At 38.3% G+C, this 22,829-nt stretch overlaps 1 protein-coding gene and 1 long non-coding RNA gene across 11 annotated transcripts in view; one reads left to right on the top strand and one right to left on the bottom strand.

The window, feature by feature from the left end:
* LOC112541395 (uncharacterized) overlaps window positions 1–22,829 on the bottom strand; it is a 55,086-nt gene that overhangs the window by 14,849 nt on the left and 17,408 nt on the right. For 3 of the 10 annotated variants that reach the window (XR_015798562.1, XR_003085389.2, XR_003085390.2), the window contains exons 3-4: window positions 19,164–19,202; window positions 4,470–4,615 (exon numbers count right to left, since the gene is read on the bottom strand). This is a non-coding gene — a long non-coding RNA (uncharacterized LOC112541395). Of the gene's footprint in view, window positions 1–23; window positions 4,616–5,360; window positions 6,423–12,745; window positions 12,851–19,163; window positions 19,294–22,829 lie in introns of those variants that run through there. The other 7 variants (XR_015798564.1, XR_015798567.1, XR_015798568.1 and 4 more) reach the window with 7 other exon arrangements.
* The window catches only part of NIBAN1 (niban apoptosis regulator 1), a 59,183-nt gene that overhangs the window by 29,686 nt on the left and 6,668 nt on the right, over window positions 1–22,829 (top strand). The window contains exons 6-9 of the mRNA XM_007434509.3: window positions 15,427–15,542; window positions 18,458–18,562; window positions 19,146–19,308; window positions 22,469–22,656. Of these exons, the coding sequence (XP_007434571.1) occupies window positions 15,427–15,542; window positions 18,458–18,562; window positions 19,146–19,308; window positions 22,469–22,656 (572 nt within the window). The remainder of the gene's footprint in view (window positions 1–15,426; window positions 15,543–18,457; window positions 18,563–19,145; window positions 19,309–22,468; window positions 22,657–22,829) is intronic.

The following is a 22,829-nucleotide window of genomic DNA, read 5'->3' as shown; positions in this document are numbered from 1 at the left end:
GTTTGACCATTGGTTGCTAGCTAATCAGTGTGACTTTAGCAAAATTAAAATCTAGCTCTCTTGCATTACTCTGGTAAGTAATGACATGCTTAGAGTGGAGCCAGTGACTTATAAATGAAAAAGATAATGGATTCATGTTATATATGTCCTTATCTTTTTAAGCATCAGCTAGTGGGTGGTGGATCAAGAAACCAACTGTGTTGACAATAGCAAAATCATGCTATATATTGTGGGGAGAACTTGGCTGGTAATACAGTCAGACATGGGGAAGGCAGAAGCTGGGTTGGCAACCTTGTTATTTATTTCCTTACCCTGTCATTCTGTCTAGCCATACAGGAAAGAGGGTAGTAAAGGAGCTGCCAAGAATGTAGTTTGAAGCTCCAAAGGTCCACTTTGACAAACTGAAATCAGCTAATTTTGTTAGCATTACAAAAAGTGCTTTCTCCTTATTTATCGGTGGTTCAGAGCATAAGATTTGCCTGAAAGAGAAGTACTGGAGAAGCGCATGGGGATAGAGCTTGTACTGTGATATCACAATGGATGTTTTGCCATTTTGATGAAACCTCCAGGTTCTGTGACTGCTTCTGAACATATTGTTGAAATGTAGAGTACTCTTATTCAGAGAGTCAGATATACTTTTAATTTCCTATTAAACTATGTATATACATACATACATACATACATACATACATATCACAAAAGAGCAGAAAGGAAAGAAAAATTCCAGCTATTGTTCTTTAACAATATTCATATGCATTTGAAACCTGCATGACAATTATATGTTAAGTCTCCCCAGAAAAAGCCTGCTGTACTTGTTGACACAGAGAATACATGACCCCAGTTTTCTCATGCAGAGAAACTAGCCGTACCTCTCCAAAAATGCCTGAACTAGCTTGTTCTCTGGCCATTCTGCTCTGAAGAAAGTTTTTTCAATCTTCTGCAGAAGGATTTACAGAATAATTTTCAGTGTGGGTTGAGCCATTTGACTAAACTCCCATTTTGCCTGTGTAGGCAAAGGGGGAGCAAGTTGAAGTGGCTAAACCCACACCCCTCCAGGCAAAAGGAAAATGTGTGTTTAGCTAGTGTGTTTCAACTCACTTCTCTTTAGCTTGCAGAAGTCTGTTAGTTTGTGCAGGCAAATGGAAAATAAATGGTGGCAAATAGCTAAACACCCTTCTTTCCAGGACTTTTTAAAAAATCAGCTGGGATACCCAGACTGGAGCATAAAACTGGGATGATCTCAGTCACAGTGTGACAGCAAAATATGACAAAAAGGGTAAGGCACTCATGTTTCAGTGTTGAGATTGTTTCACACTCAGTACATGATTTCATATGTATAGGTAGTCCTCTCTTAGTGACTGCCTTGTTTAGTGACCATTCACAGTTACGACAGTGATGAAAAAGTAACTTTATGACCAATCTTTATGTTTGCAACCTTTGCAGGTCTGTAAAGTAAAGGAAAGCTGAAGTAAGATCATAAGCACAGTCATGGTTTCACTTAGCAACTGCTTCATTTAAAGACCAAGTTGCCAGTCCCAATTGTGGTTGCTAAACAAGGGCTACCTGTATTTTGAAATTTCTATCAAATGTTGACTGATTTTCAGAGCTTCACAATTCTAGTGGAAGAAACCAGTCATGTAAGGAGCAACCCTCATTTCATGGTCAGTATAAGGATGTAAATGGCCATGGCAGGCCAAAACCTGCTGTAGAAACCCTGAAGCCTGAAATTCAGGAGGGGCCACCAGAGTATTTTCCTTTTATCTTTTACCTTCCTTCTTCATGAACTTTTACTTTTTTACTTTTTTTAACTTTACTTTTTACTTTACTTTTACCTTCCTTCTTCATGAACAACGTCCATTCCTCCCAGGCTATAGCTCTGTAAGCAGAACTGTGGATATACAGTGTATTTGGCACTGAAACTTTAAGAAAGATTAAGTCAAAGCCTACATATGGTGCTGCAAATCCCACGGGAGGAACACATGATCTGGTATTTTGCAGACCCTTGAATCTGTAAGCTTTAGGGAACATGCTTGGTAAAGCAGCCAGCTGAAGTCAATTTCCTGTAAAGCATTCTTAAAGGGAAAGTTTTCCTTTTCATGGTTTATAATTCCATTATTCATTTCTTAAAACTTTGGTAATAAAATCATCTGTCTGAAGTCTAATACCTTTTGCTTTGGATTGAGCAAGTAATAGAAGAGCTCAGTTTTTCCTGGCAAGTTGGGAATCTTTTGTGACTCCAGATCTTCAGTAATGCTTCACTGTAGTTTGCTCAAGAGGCAGAACTGTTTCCAGACGTGCAATCCTCTTGGCAATTTCTGTTTTTAACTGAATTTCAAATCATCACTTTGGAGGACAGTGGTATGCTAGCAAAATAACCATAGAAGTGTTTTCCATTTTTAACATTTTTGGATTTCTTTCCTGAAATGTTTGCCACTTCTCTTCCTCCTCTTATTTCTTCTTGTCAGATGGGTGGAATTACTGTACTCTGGAAAGCTCTCCCACTTATTAAATATTTGGATACGTTGAATTAAAGATTTTCTGGGATGGATGTTACTAGGTGTGTTTTGTTTTGCTTTTCATGGTATACTTGTTGCACAAACTGACATTTCAGCATGCCTGACCATGTGCTCTTTTTAGAGGAAGGAAGTACATTGCAATATGTATTAACTGAATGTTTGTATTGGATTTAGCAACAAGATGGTAGTGTCTTAACTGATTTCCTTATTTGATATCTTGCCTGTTCCATTGCCTCAGGATGGCTATGTAATGGCGTGTGGCAATGACCTTGGAAGACACAGGGCAGAGACGAAGCCAGGGGAATGGTCAGATGAAAGACAGCAGAGCCTGCAGCAGGAATGTGGGTGGGGTTACGATTACTGCGGTGAGATTACTATATACACAGAGGTGGAAAGATCTGACACTACCCACTATGGAGGAATGGTTGGTGAAGTTGGCAGATTTTGCTGAAATGGATCAGTTGACTTCTTTGATTAGAGAAAAGACACTATCTACATTTATTGGTGACCGGAAGCCTCTTATGGACTTTTTGCATAACAATGAAAAAAAATGAATTTGTGATTTATGGTTTTGAGGATTAGGACAGATTATAGAAAGAAGAGTAATATGATGTAATGTTAGAGAGGTTAAAATATATCTGTACATATAACTGCTGTGAAGAATATCGGAAGCCACTTTCTGTTTTTTTCCCCCTTTCTTTTCTATTTTTCCTCAACTTTTTTTCTTTTCTTGCACGTTTTGCTTTTTCTTTGATTTCTTTCTTTTTCTTTTTCTCCTGTATTTTATATTAGTTTGTGTTAGTTTTTATCTTCTTGTTTAAAAGCTTTAATAAAAATTATATTTAAAAAAAAGGAACGTGGGCAGGGCAAGAGGCTCAGAAGACACTTTCCCTAGTTTTTGGGCTATAAAGCAAATGGGGCTGGGGGTTGGGGGGAAATCTACTTTCCGACTTGCAAGATTCTGTTAATATAGCTTTACAATAAAGTAGAATTAGTTCATTTGGTTGTGTTTCTTGTCTGGTCTACCTAGTAAGGCTGACATGATACCCCAATAAAATAATTAGCACCAGTAAAATCCTAAAACACACTTAAAATCTAAACATTCATTGTCAGTAAGTATAGACAAACTGCAATTAACACCCCCACCCCCCATGGTAGCATCATTATGTTTGGTGTTCCCTTGAGAGATCTTGTGGTTTTATATGTCAGTCTGATAATTCTAAGCGAGTTAAAATTGATGTGATTTGATAAGAACAAGCTTAGACATTGTTAAAGCTGTGGGAAGTATTAGGCTGAAGGACAGCTCTGCTTTTGCTTAAAGCATTTCCATCATGGCTCAATCATGTATCATATAAATGTTGTAGTGTTTCTGCAAAGTGAAAGGTGAAAATGACCTTCACATTAGGGGAAGATTAGATTCCCTCCCAGGCCTGCTTCTTATTAATGTGTCGGCTGCACTGTTTGATATTGTACCCAGAATTCAGTATGCCAAGGATCTGTGATGTTCTTTTCCTAGAAAAATGGGAGGTGCGTATAACATGGCATGGATTGGTCATATCTGGAATCAATGGACTTGAATTGGTCATCATGTGGAGAGGAAGGTTCAGTATGGCATGTATACTTGGCATGTAGGGTTATTGTTCCTAAACAGGTTAAGGTTGTACATCAGCAAAAAGCTAAAATCTTCAAAGTCAGATCCCCAAATAAGGTCTCCATTTTTGGTTAATTTTGTCCACTTGCATGAATGGAGGAGCAAAGTGGGAACAAACAGATTATGTGCAGTAGCATGATCCTAGTTATTTATTTTATTTAGCAAATTTATACAGCTGCCCATCTCACCAAAGTGACTCTGGGCAGCGTACAACAGTTAGATAAAAAGATAGATATTAAAAACCACAGAAAAAAAATATAAAACCACATTAATAAATACCATAAAAAACAAAAAATACAAACCATGGGGGAAGGGAGAATACAATGGCCCCCTCAGGTTCACAATAAATCAGGTTGGGTTATGAATCCTTGTATTATGTGCAAGGGTGGCTAATGTTGATAGAAACCTCCAGTATCCATGGCTATCATTCTTCATGCTTGCTTCTCATCTGCAAAAAAGTATTAGAAATATGAAAGTTAATTTATAAAAGATATTTGTTGTATATGCAGAAGCAGCAGCTTTTGTATGTGTTCTGTAAGTATGCATTACTTTAGCATGGAATTTCGGTTTACCTGATGAATTCAGTTGACTTTTGGTTCAAGTAGTTCTGCTAAGTACTACAGTATCTTACAAGTGATATCATACATACCTACTGAATTTTTGTGAGTATTAATTTGAGAGCTAGTATAGTGCAGTTGAACTAGGACTGGAGACACCAAAATTCAAGTCCACCTTCAGCCCTCAGAGCTCATTGGATGACTTTAGACTGGTTATTCTCTCTCAGACCAACCTGACAGTTGTTTTTGTGAGAAAGAATTGAGAATGCTCTCTATATCACCTTGAATACTTAAGGAAAGGCAGGATATAAATCTAAGACATCAGTAAAATTAAATAATTTGTTGGATATATTATCAGAATTTCTATAGCATTTTAAAGATACTGTACCAAGTCACTGGAGGTAAAAGCTATTAATGGGACTATATTTCCTCTCTTGAGAAATTTTGCTAACCTTCTCTTTCATCTTCGCTAAAATTCCTCAGATGCTTTGCCTGAAGAGGAAAGAGTGGAATATTCATTTCAAGTTTTATTCTTGGTGACAGTTTCATGGCACATTTGGTTGCTATCATTCTTAAATCCTTGAAATTGGGGGAAACTAGAAGATTTAAATACCTAAAATACACCATATTTATTACCTCATTGTAGTCCTTGTGCTCTGTGCACCAAGCTTTTGGAAATTCTAGGACAGCAATTAGGCAGCACTTATTGCAAATTATTAGGAAGTGTTGATACAAATATCAAATCCTGTAACATTTGAATTCATTGAATATGTAGCTCTGTATATGAAGTATGCAAGTATTCAGTGGCTATAAATACAGCATATGATTGCGGGCCTGTATCCTGTTTGGAAGTGACATCATCTAGTTTCTGTTGGTGGTTAGCAGCATTTCTATCATGTGATCTGGCGAAGGAAGCCTCTGAGTCTTGGTTCTTTGCATACTTAAGCAAGCCAGCTCTTCTTACAATAGATGATACTCAGTGAAGCAACTTAAAAAAAAAAAAAACGAGCTCTCCAAAAATCTGCTCTTAATCAGTCTTCCAGGTTTACAAACTATAGTCAAATGTTGAATCACAAAGCTGCTATTATCCAAAATTAAAAACTCAGAACACTATAGAATTCCCCTGCATTAAAAAAGTAAAAAGCAGGGGAAATTATTGCAGCCAAGGATTCCTGTAATGCAGCTGGATCCTCAACCACAGTCATCTTTTGTAGAAAGTTAAGTTTCCATGTATGAGTCTGTACATAACTGAAGTTTGAATCCTTTGCTAAATACTCCATCGTTTCTCCTACTATTTTTTCAGACTTCTGTCTACAAGAGTGAAAAGTTGATTATTTTTTAACACAGCCTTCCGGATTCCCAGTTTTCTTAACAGGACTCTTTAGAGTACAGAAATGCTTAAAATTTCTAATAATTGTCCCTAATCTAATTGCACAGGGCAAATTAGGCTTCTCATTTTCTCTCTGGAAAGCCAGACGATGTCTTTAATTTACAAAGCTTAACAACATGGATATTGACCTATAGCTTGAGAGCTACAACAGGCACAAGAAAAGGTCATGGGGCTATGGCTATAAAATAGAAGTCTTTATTTTTGTCTTTACTCTTGTCTCCTCTGTCTTTACTCTTGTCTCCTCTACAAGTCTTTACTCTTGTCTCCTCTGTTATAGCTCATGGATCTAAAGAGATGATTACCAAAGCCTGAATGAAAAGAAAAAGAAAAAAAACTGTTTAAAAGGCTGGTATAGCATGGGGACCAAGCTTCAAATTAGAAATTCCTTAATTCAAATTTTGCCTCTGCTGTCAACTTACTAAGTGCTGTTAAGCAGCTAAATCTGTTTCCACTTTTTGTCTACAGTATGGAAATCATAACAGATATTCACTAGATAGTCCATGGGAAGTGCATTGGACTTTATAAAATAGTATTTAAAAGATAATAATTATGTAATATTGGGGAGCACTGACACTGCTACAAGCCCTTCAATTAAGAAAGGAAGGGATGTATGTTGGGGCACTTCACCTCCTTTTTGCTACATAAAAGGTGCATGGATGACCTCCTGAATCACAATCCGATCAATACTGTTTGCCCAAAAATGGGCTGTGTATCCTGAAAAGCACTGGTTTGGTGCATATGTTTGGTGATTCATTATCCCTCTATCTCTTTTAATTGAGTTCATTTGTATTCCATCACTTCTTCCCTTGATTTCAGAGCAGCTAAAGATGGGATAATTAAAGCAGAGTTTGTATTGCCCAGTGTGAAAGTGGCCTGATACAGTCATCTTCATCCAGAAGAGGCAACGGGGATCCAGATGGCTCCAAATATCCCTGTTGGTGCCTACCAGAATCTCTGTCCCAGCTGCCTTTTTTTTAAAAAAGGTTCTTTTAATAACAAATTTAAATTGGATGCTGTGAAGCAAAGCACCAGCCTCTGGGCCGGAGATAAGAAACTGGCTTGTTTCTGGAACTGGCTGGGATCGCAATTTCATGAATTGATAAGTCTCACACAGCAGCCATTTTATGACTGCACCCATCATATGCTCTAAAAATGTCCAAATCTGTTCCAGTTGCAAATAAGCTAATTCTAATTGCTAATTTCTGCTATGAACCCCATAGACTACTGTATTGAAGGTGATAACTAGTAAGGAACCAGTTCTTATTTCTCTAGATTTCCTGGGAGCCAGGAGTGTGGAAATTGATATATTCTTGCTGGTCACCCTGATTCTTGTTCAAAATGAACTAGTAATAAAGGAGGGGAGGGGGAGAATGAGGAACAGTAATGAAGGAGCAAAAGTGGACAACTGCTTTTTCGATCAAGCTTGGCAAGACTGGCGTGGTTTGCTGAGAAGCAAAGAAGGCTAACAGACTATTGTATGTGTAAGTGCCAACTCATAGCTCTCAGTCATGCTCCAGAATTGTGGGAGTAATTTCCTGCACCCAGAAGTACTGCCTCCTCTCCTGTTTCAGTTTTGAGTTTTGCAATGGTGTTTCTGTATATGGTGGAGGAAATAATGTTCTCACAACTGTAGGAGTGCAATTATTGGATTGTAATTGGTGACTAGAACTCTAACTCAGTCCTTTCTCTCTTGTTGCAGTTTGGGAGATGGGAGGGTGAAGAGCAGGAAAAAAGGATATGCACACCCACAGTCTGTCATCCAGATTTCCATATGACAAATAAAGGGCAGGGCAGAGCAAGGCTTATTATTTCACACAGTGGTTCAACTGTGGAAGAAAGACCTAGACAGCCCAGTGTTTTCTGCATCTGTTTGTCTAAGCATCTGGGCTTAGGTTAAACAGACATGGATTAAAGTCTTCCTTCTTGCAAGCTGTCCAACAGGTTTCACTATTGCTTCCTCTGTGATATTTGTATTTTGAGAGTTGTAAAGCTGGAAAACATTGCTTGGTTGTCTTGCCATTTATTTTTAAGATTTAGTGTTAATGTGTTTAGTTGATCAAGTGATTAAAAACGAAACCCAGCCTCTGAAAGACTAGGCAGTTAACAGAAAAGACACAAGAAAGTTAAACTTGACAATATCTCAAGTGAAATACAGAGCTAAGATGAAACCAAGACCAAAGGGAAGATCTGATTTTTGAATGTTCTGTAAATCAGAAGAGTGAAAGAGAAGAGCAGGACTTTGGAGGGAAATTGATGTTGCTGTGGGTGATCATGTTTCTGTCTCCTGACCAGTCTGTGTTCAGGGCAGAATGGGGATTCTACTGGACTTCCACTAATCAAGTTCTTCCCTTCCTGAACTAGCCAGAGTGATCTTGGGAATAGTGAAGGGATTCTTCTGGCTTGTTGTGTTGGAGAGAATTAAACATATATGCAGCATATTGTGGCAATTACAGATCTGTCCCATTTGTTATCTGGCCCTACTCATTCAGCAGTGCGCATGCTGAGTATGGATTTCTATACTAAATGGTAGAGCAAGGATTTGGGTGTAGATAGGTCAGTACCTGGCATGGTTTAGATCTACTGAAACTTAGAAACTTTGCTGGAATTGAGGATATTAAGGTGGTCCCCTCTATTAGACTGACACATCTGAAGGATTTTTTTAAAAAAATAATTTTTGATGATTTTCCAGTCATCTCTATAGGTGATTGTTTTGAATTCTTGGTCTCCCTCTAAAAAGGAAGATAACAGATTTGCTCCAGATAGTCCCTTCATGATGTGTAGAACCAAACAAGCTCCCCGATTTGTGGGTGAGCAGTTCTGAAGGTTAATGAAATAACTGTCATGAATGCTAGAACAAGGTTGGATGAAAATTCAGAACAAGCCTGACAAAGTATGAATGACAACCTATTTTAAGTTTACTCCTTTGTGGTCATGGCACCAAAGAACTCATGCTTAAAGAAATTTGCGCAGTCATTCAGTAGAGTTTTCAGGTGCTCAAAGATCTACTTCCTTTTCACCCATAGAAAAGAAATGAAGACTAGTTGCTTACTATGACTGAGTGCCTCATAAAAATCACTTGCATCTAGATTCCAGGGCTTTCTTAGAGCAGGCAAATGTATCATTTCAAATGAAATGTATTCATTTCAGCGTGACTTCTACAACTAGATAGGACAGGGATGGCTTTAGTTACATTGATTTACTCTAGGAATTGGCCACTGGGGATGTTCCTCTGGATTGTTTAGCAACCTTTAGTACTGTTAGCTCTAATTTACTTAGGTTATAATGGGATTTGGAGACACTCTTTTATGGCACGTCCCAATCTTTACGGAGCAGCAGTTTCAGAAGGTGATGCTAGAAGACTCCTATTCAACTTATGCCCATTGACCTTTCAAGATCCCCTCTGGTGTCCCATGCTATTGAAGATACAGATAAAGTCACTGGGAATGGGTAGTCTGGAACTGGGCAAGATTAGTATCACATGGATGCTGTAACATCCGCTCTATCTTTTATTTCTACTTCAAGAAAACTGTTTTAAATAAATGTTCAATACTGGTGATAAACTGGTTGAAGAAAAGCAGATTTTTAAACCAGTAAGACAAAAGTGTTCCTGGTCAGTTTATTGAGCCTATGTTGAATATTAGGTATTACCAAGACTGACTGAAGCTACAGTTTGGTTATACGCCTGGGATTAACCCTTACCATGGATGCCCAGATTTCTGTGTTAAATTGGAGTGCTCAGCAAAGGCTAATGCATCAATTACATCTATTTTTGGAATTGTTGGATAGAGTCATAAAGATATTGCCCTAGTTGCATTAGCAACTCTATTACACACAACACAGTGTTGCCTTTAGAAAGTATTTGGAAATGACATCTGGCCTGTCATGTTACAGCCAGGCCCACTACTCAGGGCTGGTTAAAAAATGCCTATAGTTTCCTTATTATTATCAGAACTTCAATGGCTATTAATTTCCAGGTACAGTTTAAAATGTTCTGACCTTGGAGAGGGCTACTTTAAAGACTGGTCTCTCATATAAACTTGTCCAGGTTTTAAGATCCTTGAGAGAGGCCTTTCTCTTTTCTTCTATTATGGGAGGCACATTTAATGAGAATATAAGAAAAAAGCCACCTTCATGGCTGTTCCTGTGGTCTATAATTTCCTCTTAAGGCATCTGGAGTAGCTTCATGGTACGATAGACTAGATGTAAAATGCAGTGTCCTCAATATAACTGCAGTTGATAGTTAGCAGATCAGATTCAGTTTGAAAAAAATATTCTAGGTAGCAATAACCTGGGGGTTTGAAATATTTTCTTTGTCCCTCATCAGAGAATCCATTGTGCTTCCACTTTCTCCAGCTTTTTCACTTCTGACAGAAAGATACGAATACTAATTTCTTTATAAAATGCTGAAACAGTGAATGCATAGAATACATATGATTCTGATGAAAGGTTCAGACTTTTATTTTCAGCTTCCAATTTATTTTCTTTCCTAGATGATTTTAGAAAGAGGAATACAACCAAGTGAGAATTTAGTTAACTTTGCTTGGTTTATCTATTATTTCTTGTGTGTTTGGCTGCATTCTGAAGATAAGACCTCATGATTCTCCTGCTCATCTGTATGCGTACATGTGAAAATGGTCTCCAAGAAAGATTTTGCTACACAAAAGCATTGTTCATAACTATCTACATCTTATATGCTACAGCAATCACTTCTAACATATCTGTGAGAGAACTAGATTTATTTTAGATACCTGGAATACTGTATATTTGTGCATGTTTGAATGTAGGCATGATTCTAAATTCAGTTGCCCAGGAATTCCAGGGCTGTAGGCTAGACTGGAAAGTCAAAAATGTCCCAGAAGAACCCAGTGGCAATCACTTCCATAAAGCTGGCAAGAAAAGTGTATAGATGCAGTTATCAAAGTTGAGCTTGATTCAAGGGCATCTTTACCCTTGTCAAACAGGGGGCAGCATCTAGACAGCTTTGGTTGACCTTAAAAAATAGTTAAGCAGGACCTGGTTACTACTTGGATATCATCAGCAAACAACAGCAACAATTGTAGAAGTAGTTAGAGGTAAACCCCTTCTGTACTGTTGCAAAGAAAACTTCATGAAGGTGTCAGTTGAGCTTGATATGAAGGAGACTTTATTCTTTTAAGAACTTTCCTACATTATGAAGAAGATCGCGTGTTTACCCATATGGATTTTGTACAGGAAGAATGCTATTGTACTTGCAGAAACAAAAGAAGAAGCTTAATGCATCAATTGTCTACCTGAGTTTGATGAGCCATCACAGGAAAATCCCCTTGAGAACCTCCACAATGTCTAAAAGATCTTGCTTTTCAAATATGCAGCAGAATTATCAATTAATCATAACAAGATATGGAGTCACACTAAATCATGGGCGAACAAGCTTGGAGATGCTAGTTTGGGGTCACGGTATCTCTCAAGTCATAAGCTGAAACAAACTTTGATAACCAGCTGTAATATCAGGATCCTTTTTTTTTTTCCTCAGTAGCTGAATGTTTTCATTAATAATTGCCATTCCTATTCCCCCATCCCACATTTAAATTGAATAGAGAGATAAAATTAATTAACAAAAGATTGTGCAAAAATAAGGTCTTGAGAACCTATTTTTCTTATTCCATTAAGTTCCTATTTAGAACAGAAAAGCAGTCTGTGCAGATAGTTTAGTTCTGGTTCAGATGCCACATCTCACAAAATATTCTCATTTTTGCTAGCAGTGTACTGTATCAAGCTAATACTTCATTCCCAAAAAAGAAAAAGATCAATTGTCTCAGCCCTGTGGAATGATGATGTCATTGTGTTGTGCTATGGAGCAGGCAAAGCTGTCTCATAAATTTTAGTAGCTCCCTAGTTATTAGAATGAACTAATGAAACAAATAACCATGTTTTGTTATTCCAATGCTTAGTCTTAGGATCTTTTTTCCATCTTCAGAGGAGGTAAAGAATAAGGTTGCAGAAAGTTGATTGGATTAAACACAGTGGTGACAGAATGAATTCTCAATTGGTAAGGGTTATTCCAAATATATTAAATTGCCAAGTGCTTGCTGCAATGTGGCTTGACTGATTTTTACACAATTACTAAAACAAAAAACAAAAAAATCCCCACTTTAGTGGTATACTAATGGGCATTTTGAATGCCTTGATTCATTCTGATTACCCAGAGTTGCACTATCAAGTGAATCTAGTGATTGATAATTCTGTCCTAGACTTTCTGGCCTTTGAGGCTATGAGCCTCATAACATTTCAAACCAGTGTGTTTCCTTTGTGACCTTTGGGAAGAAAGAACAGTCTTTGGCTATGCTAGTATTTGAGAATCTGCCATAAGTACCCAGACAGCAAAACAGTGATATCCACTAACTAAGCTATTTTTCTTAAGCCATGCCCACTGTCATTTTAGGATTCAGGGAGGGGTGCTACTGCTGCCCCTAAAAGCACGTGGATGTGAGAGAAGACCTATTACCAATGACAATGGCTAGGGCAGGAGGGATGAGCATGTTGTCTCTTCCTTACATTCAAATGCCAGCACCCTCCTAGCTGGTCCTTTTGTCCCTTAGTGGTTAGGAATGAGCACCACTGTTAAATTTGAAAGTATGCGACTCAGTCCTACCATTGCAGTGATTAAAACTTTTTGTGTCTTCATCTGACTTCTCTCCTGCTTTTGGTGGAAGCTTCCAACAGTTGGCCCCCTGGTGGTCCATTTATTGCAGATCCTCTGTGAATAAAAGAATGGGTTGTATCCGCTTTAAGAACCATTCCATTCTTCTCTGCAGCATCAAATGCCAAGTGTTTGCTACGTCTATATGATAATGCAGAGTCCAGAAATAAGGCGTAGGTCTTGTATTTGCTTAACAGTTCCACTGATATTATAGTGGGAGCCATATGGAACTTCCCTGTTCTTTCCCATAGCTAATTGGCCAGTTGATGATGCCAAGGGTGGGACAACTCTTTCCCACCAGGTAAGAAAAACATTCCAAGATCTGACCAAGTGCTCATCTGGTTAAGCATTCCATGTCATAGAATGGCCAACTGGATATACTGGGAAACTCACAAGCCTGGAGTAGTGTGATGGAATATCTAGCAGGCCCTGGGAACAGGGGGGTGGAAACTGAATCATTGCAAAAAAGACATTTCAACCCAGGGAGGGGAGAAAGGTGAGAAAGAAATTCAGAGTAACTCTGGACTAATTATGCTAGGTATAAATTAATCTGAGAATTACTACAGCAGGCTGTCAAGGATCTATACTTTACCCTACTAGCAGTAAAGATCTTTCCAGAAATCCATGTGGTTCTTTTTCATGAATTTGTCTGCCTTGCAGGGCTTGACAACTGGGTATGATAGCCCTTTCCTACTTTCTCTTTATAGTATTCAAGGCACACTGCCTGATGGGAGAGGTGACAAACAGCTATCAGAATTAGTAGCCACTATAGCCTCATTCTTCACAAATCTGTCCAGGCCCTTTTTAAAACCATCCAGATTGTCTGCTATTACCACAACTGCTGGTAGCAAATTTCATAGTTTAACTGCACCCTGGGAAAAGTCATTTCCTTCTGCCAGTCCTGAATGTCTCTGCAATAAGTTTCAGTGCATGAGCTGGAGTTCTAACACTGAGAGAACATGCAATGTTATTTAGCCACATTTTCTTTCTCTTGCATGTTTTTATCTGCCTTTATCAGGTCTTCCCTTCTCCTCCTTCATGCTAAGTGAAAGAATCTTTCTTTGTAGGGGAGCTGCAACTCTTTAATCATTTTGATTGCCTTTTTGTGTATATGTGCATATATGCATATGTATATGCTTTAAGTTCAGTTACACAATACTTCCAAATGTGTTCTCACCATAGATTTGTACAGTTGTGTTATTAACTGTTTTATTTTCAGTTCCTTTCTTAAGGCTTTCAACCATGAAATCATTGAACTGTCCACTTTGATCCCAAGATCCTTTTCTAGTGGCTGATATGTACTTCCTGCCTGTGCCAGCATGAGCTCCATTCACTGTGTGGGGAGCGGAGGGACGGATGACGTCATCCTCAGCCTGCCCCTATTTTGAATTTTCTGGTTCTGCAACAAAAGTAGTGCTTTTCCTCCTCTGTGGGTTCAAGTGGGGCACTCCAGTCCACCTGCTGAACCTCACTGCATCCTCAGCAAAGGCTTCCTTTCAAATTGGCTGGTGTGTGCTCTGGCAGGCATGCCTTCCAGTCCCCATGCTCTGCATTTGATGGCCACTTTGTGCTGGATTGCCTGCTCTGTAAAGCAGGATTCCCCCCCCCCCTTCCTTTTTACAGGGTTAGTAGCAGATCAGTGAAATGTCTATTATTTTATTTTTTTTAAAGAGGTCAGGAGAGAAAGGATAGTTTCTTTAAAAAAAAAGAAATAAACCTGGGTGAAATTGACCAGAGTTCTGCCAAGTTTCCCCTTCCAGCCTAAGTTCCAGAAGGAACTAGAACCTTTGTGGTTAAAGCACAGGCTGGACAGGATATCAAGCCATCACCAAAATATCAGCAAAATAGAGGAAGGGGTTGAAATCCAGAAAAGGATTTGTTAAGCTGACTTCACTTGCAGCTGGTTTATGTGTGGGAGACAAGCAGCTAAAGACTGCAGTGTGGAAAAGCTCCTGGTCACTCATTTCTAAAATCCAAAATAAGTGAAGTTTTGGATTTTTGTGCCAACTTGCATCAACTTACACTTGTTTACCCTGAGCAGTACTTGCTGTTTAGAACTTATTCCCTCACTTTGGAGAGAACTTTTTGGAGGGTAACAGCTTTATAGTGGCCAAATTAAAAGTATCAATGTGAATTTCTAGTCCAGGTAGTCAGAAAGGCATTTTCATGTATCTGGATTCCTCTTGGGGCAATTAACATAATAAATTTCAAGTATAATTAAAGTGGATCAACTGGCATATTAACCTCTGGATCTTTTTGTTCTTGGCTGCTGTGAGGCTTTTGCTCATGAAGCTTTTCCTAGAACAAAAGATTTCTTAGAGAAGATGCTAGAGTGATGCTAACACAAAAACAAAAGGCGAGCTAAATGTCAGCACAAGATGTCAAGGCTGAGCTTTCTCGTAACAATGATCGTGGTGCATTACTTAGTCTGGTCTGGTTTCAAAGGAGACTTTGCCTAGCAAAATTATTTCATACCTGCAACTGAAAGACAAAGTAACTGCAAAAAACTCCAGACATCCAGAATGAATAGAGGAATAAACATTCAGGGTTTTTTTCCTTAGACGGTATGGAAAGAAAACCAGTACCACATTTACTCATCCAAATCGGTTGTTTCTGTGTCTTGTGTCTTTCAGATTCTTTCAAACAGCCTTCCTTTGAAGCTCAAGCATTTTTAGAAGCTGTCCAGTTTTTCCGTCAGGAGAAAGGCCATTATGGGTTGTCAGAAATGATTACAGGAAATGAAATTCAGGTACTTACTTTGGGATATGAGGCCAGCCAGGATAATTATGCTATCTTCTTAGTAATGATGCATGCTGTAACTCATGGTTCCTTCAGTGAATATCATGTCCTCATATTGTCTCTGAGCATAAATTTTTGGCAGTTTTCTCACCTAAGGGATCATTTTTGCAGTGGCCTGTGTACAAGAATTTTGGGAAGGTTTTCTTCAAACATCAATATCCACATGGATATCCAAATGGTATACTATGTCCTAATTTAATCAACACCTTTTGGGTGTTGTGGCTGTTTTGTTCATTCTTTGCAAAGAGAAGGGAGGGGATGTACCTTCTTCAGTCACTGAAGGCAACTTACTTTCTCAGTCTGTGGTGCTTGATGTTGGAAAGGTTGGAGAGTTTTCAGGCTGGCAGCCAGACCATTTTGCTGGACACTTCCATTCTCACATTTCAGACCACCTCTAAAATCAGGTGAATATTGGTCCACTGAAGATTGTGCATTTTGCTGTCAAAGATCAGTAGCACAATCTCTGGATGTAATGAGGGCTGTAAATGGATGCTGGGAGCTACACATGGGCCATTGGTTGCTCAATCCCATTTGAGAGATTTGATATAACTTAAACTATTTGATAGCTGTTCCTAGAATCTCGAAGAACAGATGACAGAGCAATTATTTTTCAAACTTTCTAACCTTTGGGGAAAATTTACATATTGGCTTAGTGTTTGCAAAATGCTCTTGGCTTAAGTAGTCTGTCAATACATCTTAAGAAATAAACCATGGGTTTTTTTAGCACTAAGCTATAATTTGAAGCCATTGTTTGTTTTATGGATCATGTTGTGTTTAAAACATGGCTTTTTATGTCTGAGCCCAAAATAAAGGCTTATTTTTGTCTTATGTGCTATTCAGGAAATGATTCTGTCTTGTTCAGCAAATCAAAGTTCAAACAAATCCTGGCTATAAGTTATGTGTAAATACAGTCAGTATCTGCTGAAAAACTGCAATGTATCTGCTATATTTGAGGTATGCAGTGCAGAAGATTCAAGGAAATGTTCTTGATGTATGCCATTTTTGATAGGACCTCACTGTTGCCATGCATATTCTGAGGGCATGGTTCTGCATGGCTATGGGAATTAGTAAGTATAGACCTATTTCCACAAAAGCTTAACAGCTATCCGCAAGTCATGGTATTCCCTGTGACACTCTATGGAAGTGAAAGTTGCATTGTGAAGAAGCAAGATAGAAAGAGTATTGGCGCTTTTGAACTTCTGTGTTGGAGAAGACTTCTGAGAATACCATGGACAGCCATGAAAACAAACAAATGGATCATCAACCAAGACAACCCAGAGTTCTCACTTAAGGCACAAGTGATCAGTCTTAAATTATCCTACTTAAGATGCATTATGTGAAGAACTAACTCTCTAGAGAAGACTAGGATGCTAGGAAAGATGGAAGGAAAGGATGGATGACCAGCAGCAAGGATGAGTAGCAGCAAGGTGGATGGACTCAGTTATAGTGGCAATGGGTGCACTGTAAATCTATCTACATGGTTGCTAAGAGTTGACACCAACTTGATAGCACATAATAAATCAAGTTCAGGGGTAGAACTAAGAAGATGGACACATGACAGTTTTGCTGTAAGGAAGAACACTTGTTTTGTAACTATAATGTCCCATTTGATGATTTTGTTAAATGTAGTACTAGGGTAGTAATGGTGGTAAACTTATTTATCATGAGCCTACAACTATGTGCAGAATAGACATAGAATAAAAAGAACAATTAATACTATAATAATGTTCATAGACTGATATTACTTCTTGATTTATGTTGGATTCCAGTTATATACTGATATTAAACTGTTTTTCTTTAAAAACTTGAAAGTCAAAGAAAGAAAGGTCAATGCAAAACTGATATGATTGAAGTAGATACTGGGTTTACAGTAATCATGAATGAATTTTCTGCTTTCAGTGGCAATGAAGATAGTGAAATGCATATGGGTTGCATAGCAGTCTGGAACAAAAACTCAGTAGTGAAGATCTCTGTCGAACAGGGGAGTATAATTGGGGATTATTTGAGCCCAGTTTCTCCTTGAATAAAGACACTCTTGGAAAGTACTGTAGAAATGTTTGAGGTTACATTGGGATACTTTAAAATGAAATCCTTTATACCCATTGATACTCTGTTGTGCTTAAACACTGTAGAAAGCATGCCTCAACATCTCTACAAGCCATACTTCTTTATTGGCCCAGTCAGTATGGAGGGCTGTATTATGCTTTATGTTTCATCTACTTCCCAAGATGAATTTAAAGAACTTGGAATCATGTGGTAGCTATTGTGTCTAGGATGATACATTGAAAATTCTCAGGATGAAAGCACACCAACCTTTCTGCTGCAGAGCAGCCACCCTACCTAAGCTGCTTTAGGTTGTGGTCAGGTTGGCAGTGAGTTCCTCAGCTTATGGTACTGAGGGACCTCAGTCTTCTAGGCTTGGAGGTGTCTTGGAAGTTGATGGCAACCATGGATCTGACCCAAGCTATCTCTAGACCAACTCACAGTGAGGGTTGCATGTTAGATTTAGTTAGATTTAGTTTTCATCTTGAGACAGTGGTGTCACGATGTGGAATTGGGGAAAGGTGGATTTGTGGGCTGTCTTGTCTATTTGTAAGATGAGAGGGATTTATTTGAATCTCTGCTACATTACAGGACATTCATTCTCTAAAGTTAATATTGGATTTACCATTTGGATGAATGGGAAATTGTAGTTAATGGAAAAAAGAATGGTTGGTTTGCTTGTTCAGTGAAGGGAGGGCCAAAGAAACTGCAGGCACATGCACAAGACTTTATGAAAAGTCTGTTCATCTGAACCATTCTCCAGTCTTCATTTCAGTGCTTTTGAGGCTAAATAGAAAATTGTTATATTTTATCTTTTTCCAGATTCTTAGCAACCTTGTGATGGAGGAGCTCCTACCCAGCCTTCAGAGCATGGTGCTCCCTAAAATGAAAGGGAAGAGGAATGACCGTAAGCGGGCATGGTTTGGTGTAAGTACCATATTGTATTTCCTGATCAGAAAGTTAAAAAAAAAAAATCCCAGAAGAAGGTGATAACAACCACTTCTGCTTTGTTGTCAAGAAAGCCACCGGATGTGTCTATGAAGTTAACAAGTCTTGAGTTAAAACAAAAGGAGACTACTTTCCATATGTTTCTGAGAAGTAAAACATTTCAGAGATTGATGGTACCTTTTTTAACAGTATGTTTCACATTTAAGCAGCTTATTTATAAAAGTAATTAGCTAAAACCTGCATTGAAACTACCAGTCCCCTAAGATGTTTCTTGCTAGCAAATGGCAAAACTCAGACTTCTTTTCACTAAATATTTCTAAACCATTTGTTTCTTCTTTAGTCCAGGAAGTTAATATCTTTCAAGATGTGTTGTGGCTGGAACTAGCCATCAAGAGTCAAAAACTATTAACCAAGCACTGTGAACTTTCCACTTATATAAAAGTTGCATTTTAATTGCAAGAGCATACATTAACTTGATGGTTACTTCATGAAGCTGGTTTGGAGCAAGCTGGTTTGTATGGCACTTGGCAAATAATTTCATTCATGCTTTTTGTTGTTATAGATTCTAGAAGAAACTTACCACCTGGTCCATAATCAGGTGTCAGATGGTTTAGGTGCTCTGAAAGAAGAATGCAAAGAGGTCACTCTAGGACTAGAAGGGACTATTCGTTCAAACATGGACCAAATTGTGACTTCGAAAGACTTTTTAGCTGGGAAAATAAAAGGTAAGTTGAATGTTACACAGTCAACATTTTTCCACCTCTCCTTTCATCTCTAATAATCATAGAAATATTGTCTAGTATCACTTAACAATCCTAGATTGCACTCTGGCTAGAAGAAAATTAGTCCAGATTTCTTTATGTTTGCACCTTTTGAAGATGTCTACATTTATATACTGTAATATGGGCCTAACTTTATTTCATAATATGCTTGCATTGCATGGGTTTTTTTCTTTGAGTTGGAAAGTACAGTAGATAGCCCTGTTAGTGGATGCAACAAATGTATTATTAATATTGTAGGTGATCTAATTCTATTTTGTTAAAAAGCAAAAAAGTGTAAACAGTACAGTACAAATGAAGATGATCAATAGTACTTTCAGTTTTGGCCTGCAATTCTGTGCACATTTATCAGGATGAAGCCTCATTGAACAATTAGGGCTTCTTTCTTAATAACTATAAATTGGATTGCATGTCATGGCAGAATATTGGAAAATCTCATAGTATCAGAATCTGCAAATCAGTTCCATCATTGAGTGAACTTTAATCACTTGAATTAGAAATAATTCTTACCATATTGTAATAACATTAAAAGGGCCATAAATGTTGGTTTTTAGTTACCGGCTATGGAGGATCTATAACGTGACTGAAAGCCAACATTTATGGCCCTTTTAATGATATTACAATATGGTCGATCCACCACAGACTAGCACTTGGTAGAGCAGCCATGAAGGCCTTGGAAAAAATATTCAAATGGCGTGATGTGTCTATACCTACAAAGATCAGAGTTGTGTAAGCAATGGTTATTCCCTGTGACACTCTATGGAAGCAAAAGTTGGACTTCAAAGAAGCAGGATAGGAAGAGTATTGACGTCTATGAACTTTGGTGTTGGAGAAGACTCTTGAGAATAGTGTAGACAGTCAAGAAAACAAACCAATGGATCATCAAACAAATCAACCCAGAGTTGTCACTCGAGGCACAAATGACCAGGCTCAAATTATCCTATTTCGGACACATTATGTGAAGACCCAGCTCTCTGGAAAAGTCTTTAATGCTGGGAAAAATGGAAGGAAAGAGAAGAACAGGATGACTAGCAGCAAGGTGGATGGACTGAGTTACAATTGCAATAAGTGCACTGTTGGTAGACCTGAAAGAACAGGTTAGGGATACATCATCATGGAGAAAATCTATCTATCTGGTCGCTAGGAATCAAAAACGACTTCATGGCACATAGTCAGTCAGTCAGCCAATCAAGAATTTATTATTGCTAATTCAAGTGAATAAAGTTTTCTCAGTGATGGAACTGATTTGCAGATTCTAATACTATCAGATTTTCCAATATTCTGCCATGACATGCAACCTGGGATCATCCTGATGCAAATTATTCATTATAGGTATCTGTTGAAGTGACAGCTGAAAATGAACATTCAGCTTTCTGGGGAAAAGATTATCTTGTATTTTCTTAACTCTGAAATTTAGTTGCATAGTTAGGGTGGCATCATTACATTAACCAAATTTAAGCTGGTGGCTTTATCCTTGTGTTCTGGAACAGTGGAATAGCCTCATTACTGTGTTTTTCAATTAAAGCGTATGCTATTCAGGTATATCAAATGCACCTCCTTATACATTTTGCACTTCTACAATATGATTTCTGTGTGCATACACATTTAAATTTAGTACTCCCAGTCCTGCAGCCAATTGATGATGGGTGTTGGTTGTGTTATTTTTGATAATAAAAATTGAGTGTGACCTCATCCTTAGCTATTTTCCTTTTTGGCAATTTGGATACATCTGAACTGTAATCCAACATGTGGCCCGGAATATCCCTTGCTTTCATGTGATCTGTGTGTTTTTTTGTTATGATTACCAGTGTTTAATGAGGGATTGATTCAGGCCTTTAAACTTGCAAAAGCTTATGGGAATTGAATTGACCCAACAGCAGATAATAGCAGCAATCTAGAAATCAATTTTCCAAGTCTTATGCCCAATGAAAAGAAGTTAATGAGATTTATTTATTTGATTTATAAACCATCTGATTCCATCCCAACTCTTTGCTTGCTCTGTAAAGCTCCAGAGGGAATTTTTGAGTGCACCTCTTACTATTATTGCTAAGTAATCACATTTTTGCTAACAGGCTTTTCAGAAGTTTATTGATAACTCTGTTGTATCCCTTTTACTTCATATGTCATTAATGAACTGTCAAGTAAAAGAGGTACAAGTAAAAAATCTGGGGCTATTTGTAAATTTTTCTCTTTCTCTGCCAAGGCATATAGGAGTGTCTTCTAGAATACATTAGTGAAATGCTCAAAATTTAGATGGGCAGAATTTGTTGGAAGAACCTGAGTATTTGTAGGAAGAATCTGTGTATTATGAGCGGGTGTAAAGTATTAATGTATCCTTTGCATCTGGATGGTGCCACTTCCATTGGGAAAGAGCTAAAGCTTCCTTTATTGGTGGTACTAGTCTCTGGAGGAATCAGGTTTCAACTGTACTTTGGTTGTAGCTTCTTTACTTTGTCCCACAAAACTCAGTGTGAACCAATGAAAATTAAGCCAGTTTCTCTTGACTCATCTCTTTGTTTCTCATTGCCTCATCTCTTTGCTTGCACATGCTTACTTTTGCTATCCACACTTTGTATGGGTGTTAGAGGCTGTCACTACAGGTAGACCTCACCAACTGCAATTGGAACTGGCAACTCTGTTGCTAAGTGATGTGGTCATAAAGTGAAACATATAACTGCGACGTCAGTTCCAGCTCTGGTCATGAAGCAAATCACCTGTGGTCATTAAGCATGACATCATATGACTGCGACTTGTGACTTCCTGCCAGCTTCTCCATTGACATTGCTTGTTGGAAGCTGGCAGTGAAGGTCAGGAATGGTGATCATGTGACTGTGGGACACTGTGATCATCATAAATGTGCGCTGGTTGCTGAGCACCTGAATTGTGATCACATGACGTGGGGATGCTGCGATGGCCACAAGTTTGAGGACTGGTCATAAATCTCCTTTTTCAGTGATGTTGTAACTTCAAATGGCCACTGAATGAGCAGTCAGTAAGTGAGGACTACCTGTAATAAATTACATAAAATAGTTTTTGTTCAAAATCTTCTGTTTGTCTTTAGAGACTCCTTCTTAGAGATCAACTCAGGTTTATCTTAAATCTTCAGGGAGCATAGCTGAACCTATCCAGATCTGTTGTGGTGAAAGTATTCAGCCCTTTTTAGCTTCTCTGCTAGAGGAACTCATGGGGCCAGTGAGCTCTGGATTCACCGAAGTCTGCCTGCTGTTTGAAAAGGAGGTCAATGAGATCAGCCAAACCTTTCAAGCAACAAATGATGTTGCAACACTAAACGAGGTAAGGCAGCCATGATGCTAAATTGTTTGCCATCTATATGGATGGGATTCACTTGGGGTCAGCAGCCTTCAATTTCTTTTCTGGTGCATATTAGATTTATCTTGGTCAGTTGGTTTCCAAGTCTGACTGAGGTCTCATACTGTTGCTTTTGGCAAATCATTATCTCTTGGTTT

Source organism: Python bivittatus, unplaced genomic scaffold, assembly GCF_059951505.1.
Source record: "Python bivittatus isolate LINGU-HERP-01145 unplaced genomic scaffold, Pbiv_v1 ctg000700_np1212, whole genome shotgun sequence".
Classification (NCBI taxonomy): domain Eukaryota; kingdom Metazoa; phylum Chordata; class Lepidosauria; order Squamata; family Pythonidae; genus Python; species Python bivittatus.
The sequence above is the reverse complement of the archived record's forward strand: the minus strand, read 5'-3'. Positions and strand labels throughout refer to the sequence as shown.